We start from the raw sequence: 9,258 nt of genomic DNA on the forward strand, positions 1-9,258 counted from the left end.
TATACATATTTTTTTTTTTTTATATTTAAATTATTATTTATTAAAATTTTACTTTAATTAAATATAAGTTTATAAAAAAATATTAAAAAAATAATAATTTATATTTTTTTTTTATTTTATATAAAATAATTATATATATTATTATATAGTTTATGTCTTTTAAAAAAATTAATTTTTTATACAAATAAAATTATAAAAAATATCTTAAATAAAAAATATATCAAAATTTTTATATTTAAAAATAAAAAATTATTTTTTATATTAATTTTTATTTAAATAAATATTTTATTAAATAAAAAATAATATTTTAATTTTTTTTTTATTATTATTATATTTTTATTTTATATTTTTTTTATAATTTTATTTTTTTTATTATTATTAGTATCATTATCATAATTTTTTTAGTATTTTTTTTTTTTTTATTATTATTTTTATAATTATTATTATTATTTTTATTATTATTATTATTATTATTATTATTATAATTATTTTTATTATTATTATTATTACTATTACTATTATTATTTTTTTTTTATTATTATAATTTTTTTTTTTTTTATATGTATAATTTTAATTATTTTTTATAAACTATTATTTTATTTAATTTTTAGGTTAATAAATTTTAAATTTTTTTTTTTTTATATATAATAGTTTTAATTTATACAATTTTAAAAATTAATTACAATATTTTTACCTTTTAAAAGAAATTATTTTAAAAAAAAAACCAATAAAGATGAAAAATAAAATTATATTTATAAATAAAAATATAAATATTAAAATAATATATTTTTCATCTAAAATTATTTTATTAATAATATAAAATATTTTATAATAAATAAATTTAAATAATATATAATTTAATATTAGTTTTATAAATAATAAATTATATATTTTTTTTTAAAATATTAAAATATTATTTAAAATTTAATCAATTATATTTATAATATATAAATGAATATGTAATATATTATGATGAAAAAAATATTTTTTATATTATCTTTTCTAGTTTTTATAGTTTTTTCTCAAAATTAAGTATTATTAAAATAATGTTTATTTAATAAATTTAGTTTTTATGATTTATAAAATTGTGGTTTTGAAATGGTTGGACTTATTGGAGGTTCTTATTCCACATTATGTGGTAAATATACTTTTTTGGGAGGATATGATGCATGCGGAAAAAAATGTGTTATAAGCAATATAATTTAATCAAATAAACCCATACATAGTTATTTAATCAAATTTTCATATATATTGATTGATTAATGGGATAGAGGCTAGTATGTGTTTGTTAAAATAAATGGATAAATTGTATATACACTTAGAAAATATAATACATATAAAAATATGTGTGGATTAGCAGCGGCTGAAGATATGTTAGGTATGGATTTTACACATTAAACTAGTGATTAAAATATTAAACTTACAATTTCTAATAACTTTAATTATGGCCCTAATAATGGATTTTTTGGTATAAGGGAATTTGTAATTTATGCTAATGAATGCATGACTGAATGTTTAGAATGTACTGACAATACTTCTTGTAGTAAATGTCCAGTAGGCTAGTATTTAGAAAGAGGTAAGTGTATTAATTGTATTGCAAATTGCGAATAATGTTCAAAAAGAGACTCATGTGATTTATGCAATAAAGGGTTTTTTAATAATAATTCTTAATGTGTTTTGGCTTGTCCAAATAATAAATATGTAGATAATGCAACTAGAACTTGCAATGATTGCAATCATAAATGTTAAACTTGTTCTAATGCAACCGATTGTGACACTTGCTTTGCGAATAGAGTTGCACGTGCTTGCGGATGTCCTGTTAATAATTATGATAATTTGATTTACTATTAAGCATGTTTTGCATGTTCTAAAATATCTGTTGGATGTTCTAGTTGTGATAATAAAACATGTTTTGCATGTTTACCACCGCGTTTTTTAGATGAAAATTAATGTTTAATGGACTGTCCTGTAGGTAAATGGGGAAATACAGTAAATAGATAATGTACAGCTTGTTTAGAAAAATGTGAAACTTGTTCTAATAATAATACTTGTGACACTTGCTTTCAGAATAGAGTTCCTTAATAATGTAATTGTCCTTAATATTCTTATGATAATTCTAATTACTAATAAGCTTGTTTTGCATGTTCTAAAATATCTGTTGGATGTTCTAGTTGTGATAATAAAACATGTTTTGCATGTTTACCACCGCGTTTTTTAGATGAAAATTAATGTTTAATGGACTGTCCTGTAGGTAAATGGGGAAATACAGTAAATAGATAATGTACAGCTTGTTTAGAAAAATGTGAAACTTGTTCTAATAATAATACTTGTGACACTTGCTTTCAGAATAGAGTTCCTTAATAATGTAATTGTCCTTAATATTCTTATGATAATTCTAATTACTAATAAGCTTGTTTTGCATGTTCTAAAATATCTGTTGGATGTTCTAGTTGTGATAATAAAACATGTTTTGCATGTTTACCGCCGCGTTTTCTAGATGAAAATTCATGTTTAATGGCCTGTCCTGTAGGCAAATGGGGAAATACGGCAAATAGATAATGTACAGCTTGTTTAGAAAAATGTGAAACTTGTTCTAATAATAATACTTGTGACACTTGCTTTCAGAATAGAGTTCCTTAATAATGTAATTGTCCTTAATATTCTTATGATACTAACGTTTTCAATTAAGCATGTACTATGTGTTCTACGTTTTAAACCGGATGTGCTACATGCAGTGCAACTGAATGTCTTACATGTATAACTCCTTATTATTTTTAATTAAACTCAAACGGATAATGTGATTCATGTTTAACTATAATGACTAAAATGTATTTTAGTGATGATCTATTGTATTTAATTATAGATTTTGGTCATTATTTTACTAATTTATAAGTTCAACTAATTCTCTATAATTTAGATTTATAAAATTATTCTTCTTAAATATAATTTACTAATTAACTTTGCATAGAAACATTGGATTAAGCTTTTATTTCTTTTAAATTATAAGGAAATATTTTGTGTTCTTTTGATAAATATTTAAAAACACTTACAGTTAAACTTGATTCTGTAAGTACTGTTAATAAGGATGATATAATAAAAATAAAACCTAGTGTATTCAAAATAACAAACAATGGATTTGAATGCCCTCATTTTCTTTAATAAATAACTGGAAAAGTAATCTTAGACACAAGCCCAGTTATAGAGTTAACTTAAACAAGTCCTGTTTCGATATGTTAATAAGCATAAATAAGAATATCTAGTGTTTCTAATTGTGGAAATAGAAAATTAAAATAAATTACTTGGACTCTTATTTCTTCTAATGTAAATACGGCAAATGAAATAAATGAAATAAATATCTAAATCTAATAATATAATAACCAATTATATTTAGAAATACGACCTTTATTACTGAAAAAATAAGGGTAATACTAATTCTAAGTAACTGTAACTACATTTTTTAACCAAGCAGCAACTGCAAACGCAATAATATAAACTTTAGCAGACACTTCGATAGACATAAGGGTAAAATAAAATCCGAGTTAAATCTATAGAAGTAGTTTAGTGAATGTAAGTTTGAATTTTGATATTTTGTAATGTGAAGATGATAGAAAAATATTTTATAATTAAGAAAATGTTTATGAAGTATAAATAAAATAACATGATAATTTAACTGAATAATTAAACATTGATTTCACATAATAAATTTAAGGAACTTAATTTTAATTTTAAATAAAACCTTTTATTATGAAAGTGAGTACAACATATAATATATAAATTATTGCTTCTTTAAAATCTGATACTAAAATTACTCAATAAATATTATTCCCAGTATAAGTTCTTTCTAATCCTCCTTTAGTTTAAATTTTAGGAGGAAATAGATAATAATTATTTTCTTAAAATTTTGATATACAAGCAATAGTAGATGATCCTAATTTATCCCCAAGTGAAAAAGATTTATTAAAATCAACAAATTATGGAATAAATATAAAATGGTAATGTATCAACCTCAATACTGGAAACGACTGTAAAGATGCATAAAATAATTTAATTGTTTCTCCAATTAAATAAAACTTATAAATTAGCATATAAAAGAATATTTTAAAGGCTTATTAATAATATTAATTTAAATTATCAGGAACAAAAGATGGAGTAACCGCGTCTGATTAGATAACAATATTAATGGTTGATTATTCGGTTCCTCCTGTTAATCCTACTATTTCTATAAATAATACTTAAAATACAATAAATTTAAATTAAGAAATATTTATTTAATTTGATTGTCAAGAAGATACAAATGTTGATGACTTAATAATTACAGGAGTTATTTTATATTAGAAAAAATAAGTAAGTATAATATCAATAATTACATTTAATTAAGATTTAAAGTTTGGGAATTATTCTTTGACTTTTAAAATTAAAATTAATTTGAATTAAAATTTTCAGTAAGAAATCCGAATTTTATAATACCAAAATTAATTTCTTATTCTTTAAATGCTAACATACCTCCCAAATATTGTGTTTTTGATTAAACTACAGGCTTTGAAGTTAGAAATATGTAAGACAAATAAATTCTTACAATAAATGAATGTATTGATAGAGATTAACCTTTGTCATATTCTTTCTATTTTTATAAAAACTAAGATGATTATAATAATGAATTATTAAATGCTTAATATATTCATAGACATTTATTATCTGATTTCTCACCAAATAATAATATTAAAACTGTTTTACCTTTTGGCGCGTCTTTAATTATGGCAATAATATAAGATTCAAAAGGAGGAATAAGAAATATAACTTAATAAATAACAGTAAGCCAATATAGTTAAGACAGTTCTTCTTATTACACATTTATAAATAATTGGTTTACTTAAATTTAATAAAATAATTTAAATGAATATAAGATTACTTATTATAATATGATTACTTATGATATAATTAATCATGTGAATGTTCTAGCATTGCAAACAGATGTTTAATTTATATAATTATATATTGATATTTTAAATGAAGTTCTAAATTTGTAAAAATATTTTTAATAATAAACTAACTCTATTGAGTATTTTTTATAGACACAAATAACATTAAATTTGATATTTGGTAACTTTCTCAATCAAATAGCATAATAATTATTTAGTAAAATCCAACATTTTATTAATAATATTGAATTAATAATAACTGATTAATAAATAATAATTAAAAATATAGAAATTTCTGACACAACATAATATTAAAAATCTTTTTAATCAGTATAAGTTCTTATATTGTAGGCAAAAATAATTTAAAATATTTATTAAGTTGATAGAGAATCATTTTATCATAAATAAAACTCATTATTAGATAAATAATACATGTAAATAATGAAAATGATATCGTAAACTTTAAATGTGTTTTTGATTTCAAACGAGAATCCTATAAATGTTCTAAATATAATTTCTACACAAACAATAACATATAAGATTTTAAATGAAAAATATTTGAAATTATTTTCAAATGCATAATATGATAGTATAAATATAGAAAAAAATTAAGAAAATCTATAATACTATGTAAATTATTTAGAATATCCTTCTTCTGTAATAAATTATGATGAAAACTTTCCTTACTCAAACCATCCTTTTAGCATAAATGAAAAGACAATAACTTTTAAATATAATTAATAATAAATAAAAATTAATATTCTTTTATTCAACATTTATAATTTATCTTAAGCTGTAAATAATGTTGGAGATTATATTTGCATTTAAAATATTTAAGGCAAATGGATTTCTAAAGATTGTATAATTTTATATTATACTAATAACTAAAATAAAATTTAATAATTTATATGTTAATGCAAAACTCAAGGAAAATAAACTCTTGTTAATGATATAAATGGAATATTTAAAGTTACTCGTATAAATGATTGGTATTTGTATGCTTCTGTATGGATTTTAGTTGCTGCTACAATAATTTATGTGATGCTATTTATATATTTATAATAAATTGATAATATTCAATACTAAAGAATGTAATAAAGCACAATAAAAAGATATTAGATCACAGAAATTATTTTTAATAAGAATATAAATGATGAAGAACGAAATATTTAAATAGCTAATATAATAAAAAAAGATGAATAAATTTTTCAAATATAAAATTAAAATCTATTGAAAACTCTCGATTAATAAATAAGTATTTTTTAAAGCAAATATTATTTATAGAAGCAAAATATTATTTTATATATTTAAATAATTTTTTTTTAAATAATATTATAAAATCACTAATTGAAAAAAAAAAAACTTATAGTTTAACAAAATTATAAACAAATATAAATAAATAAATTCAACAATAAAATTATATATATATATATTTATTATTAATCTATACATATTTTTTTTATTTAATTTTTTATAGATTCTTAAGCTAATTTTTTAAAAAATAAAGAATTTAGCTAGAGTAATTAGTAGTTTGAAACTTAAGTTTTAGATTAATTATAATAATAAAATATTATAGTAAAAAATAAAAATGATACATAATAAAACAATTTATTAGGTTCTTTGATCTTAAAATAGGTATAATCTGAAAAATTAGAAGGGAAAATATAAAAGATATTACCATTAAAAAATAAATCTCATACAATAGAAAATAATAATAATAATAAGCCAATAGCTGAAAATTAGTAAAAAAGAGGTGATTAATTAATAACAGAAGATAAAATAGAAACATTTATTAAACGTAAAATTAGTAAATTATCTTCTTAAAAATATGGTAGAAATGGTTTATAATAAAGTAATTTAGGAGATGAAATATAACCTGAAAACAATTATGATAAAATTTAAGATTCGGAAAATAATTAGGCTAAACTTTAAAAAAATAGTTTAGTTAAAAGAAAAAAATAATAATCAAGTTTTAATCAATTGTAAAATTAATAAAACTAATAAATAAATAAAAATGTTAAAAATAATAATAAATATGAAGAAAAAACAAAGGATAGTGGAAAATAAGTTAAAAAAGTTCAGTCTAAAATTAATTAATCAGAATAATAAAAACGATAAAGTTTTAGCTCTTTATCACAAATAAATAATAAAATATCTATCTATAATTAATTTAATGAATCTATTATTTTGTAAAATTTTTTATAAATAAGTAAAATTGTTTAATTTATTTATCTACATGAATTAGTTTAAATATTTATTCTTTTTGATTAATTTTTAAGTAGACCTTTTAGAATAACTTAATAATATGTAAAATATGTTATTCTTATTACTGTTAATTCTATTGTATTCTATGATTTAAAAACTGTATTATTAATATTAGATAATTCGTTATTATTATTAAGTATTAACTTATTCATCATTATAATAGAAAGTATCTATAAATTGAACAAAAGAATATATAAATATTTAATTTATCTCATTTTCATTTCTATTGTCATATTTTGTTTTTACATTATTTGTGTTAGTATTTAAAATAAATTTTATAAGAAATACAATGATTGGTTGCCTTTTTATTTTTTAGTAATTTTTTTGATATTTTTGTTTATTAAATTGTTTCTGTATTTATTAAATATAAACTATTTATTTAATATGTTCCTAATATAATCAATAAAGAATGCTATTGGATTAAAATGAAGCTATTTAATATTCTTAATTTAGAAAATTTTTTAATGAATATATATAAAAAAAATATTAAAATTGATAACTTTAATATTTTATTTGCTTAATTTTATATATATTTTTATTAAAATTAAATATTTAAATTTTAATTGATAAATAATAATATAAATAAAAATTAAATATTAAAAAAAAAAAAATTAATTAACAATTTTTAACAAAAATAAAATTCTTTAAGATATTTTTTATTATATCCTTAATTAAAACTAATATAATTTTCTTTTATATAGAAGATAATTTTTAATTGTTATATTTATAGAAATAAAAAAAAATTAAGATAATAAATTATTTAAAAAATTTATTCATTAATGATAAGATTATATTAAATTAAATAATTATAAACAAATAAAATTATAAATAATAATTTATTATTGTTAAAATTTAATAAATAATATAGAAATATATATATATATGTATATCATTTATATACTTTTTATATTTTTTAAAATGTTTATTATATTATCTTATAAATTATTTAAAAATAAAAAAATAATTTAAATTAAATAATTTTTAAAATATATACATTAATTTATAATTATTTTTTTATAAAAGAAAAATATATTATGAGATTAAAATAAATATTAATTGTTTTTTACAAAAAAAAATTAAATATAATTATATTAAAAATATGCATAAATAATATATTTTTTTTAAAAAAAATTATTAAAATAATAAATATAAAATTTAAATTTATATTTATATTTATATTTATTTATAATAATTATTTTATTAATATATTAATACATCATATTTTTATACATTTAATTCAATATATATATTTTTAATAAATTTTTATTTATATTAATGTTATTTTGAATTTAATATAATATAAATGATGAATATTAAATTAATCATGTACAAAAAAATTATTTAATATTAAAATTAAATCCTTTTTATTAGTTTTTTTTTTAAAAAAAATTATTGCTAAAAAAATGTTTATTCGGTAATTTTAATATAAACAATATTGAAGATTGTGGTATTGAAATTACTGGAATTATTAGTATTACTTATATTTATATATGTGATACCATATATCTTTTAGGAGAATATAATATATGCGGAAATAAATTTATTATAAGAAATAATATTTAATCAACTAAATCTTTATATAGTTATTTAGTTAAATTTTCATATATATTGATTGATAAATAGGAAATAAAGGAGCTATTGATTGCTAAAATAAATGAATAGTTTGCACATAGTGTTAAAAAAAATTGATGGAATGTATATTCTTTTGGATAACCAACGGGTGAAAGACTAATAACTGCGAAATTTTCATTTTAAACTAGATATTAGAAAATTAAACATACATTTACTAATTACTTGAATGAAGCTCCTGATAATGAATCTTTAGGCATAAGAGATTTTATAATTTATGCTAATGAATGTATAGATGAATGTTAAGAATGAACTGACGGTGTTTCTTGTATTAAATATTTAGTATGTTAATATTAAGATAAAAGTATGTATATTTTGTATTTGCAATTAAAATATTTAAGGTAAATAATTTCTTAAGATAGCATACTTTTATATTAATCTAATAACTAGAATAAAATTTGATAATTTATATGTTAATGCAAAACTCATGATAAATATACTCTTT

At 17.5% G+C, this 9,258-nt stretch overlaps 1 protein-coding gene across 1 annotated transcript, besides 13 other annotated features; it reads left to right on the forward strand. All coding sequences in view use genetic code 6, as the record gives it.

Annotated features, from left to right (window-relative positions):
- Nucleotides 1-303: 303 nt before the first annotated feature.
- Nucleotides 304-560: a microsatellite.
- Nucleotides 304-585: a microsatellite.
- Nucleotides 314-586: a microsatellite.
- Nucleotides 320-542: a microsatellite.
- Nucleotides 511-572: a microsatellite.
- A 209-nt stretch (nt 587-795) lies between the features above and the next one.
- Nucleotides 796-840: a microsatellite.
- A 27-nt stretch (nt 841-867) lies between these two features.
- Nucleotides 868-919: a microsatellite.
- A 907-nt stretch (nt 920-1,826) lies between these two features.
- Nucleotides 1,827-2,671: a microsatellite.
- Nucleotides 1,853-4,864, forward strand: IMG5_135340 (leishmanolysin family protein, putative; the record flags this gene model as incomplete). Its single annotated transcript, XM_004031850.1, has 3 exons — nt 1,853-2,092; nt 2,132-2,371; nt 2,411-4,864. Coding segments are annotated over 3 exons (2,934 nt in total), but the record flags the coding sequence as incomplete, so codon positions are not given.
- A 289-nt stretch (nt 4,865-5,153) lies between these two features.
- Nucleotides 5,154-5,205: a microsatellite.
- Nucleotides 5,206-6,902: 1,697 nt separating this feature from the next.
- Nucleotides 6,903-6,955: a microsatellite.
- An 825-nt stretch (nt 6,956-7,780) lies between these two features.
- Nucleotides 7,781-7,841: a microsatellite.
- Nucleotides 7,842-8,229: 388 nt separating this feature from the next.
- Nucleotides 8,230-8,338: a microsatellite.
- Nucleotides 8,338-8,367: a microsatellite.
- The last annotated feature ends 891 nt before the right edge of the window (nt 8,368-9,258 follow it).

This window comes from Ichthyophthirius multifiliis, assembly GCF_000220395.1.
Source record: "Ichthyophthirius multifiliis unplaced genomic scaffold scaff_1120509251054, whole genome shotgun sequence".
NCBI classification, from domain to species: domain Eukaryota; phylum Ciliophora; class Oligohymenophorea; order Hymenostomatida; genus Ichthyophthirius; species Ichthyophthirius multifiliis.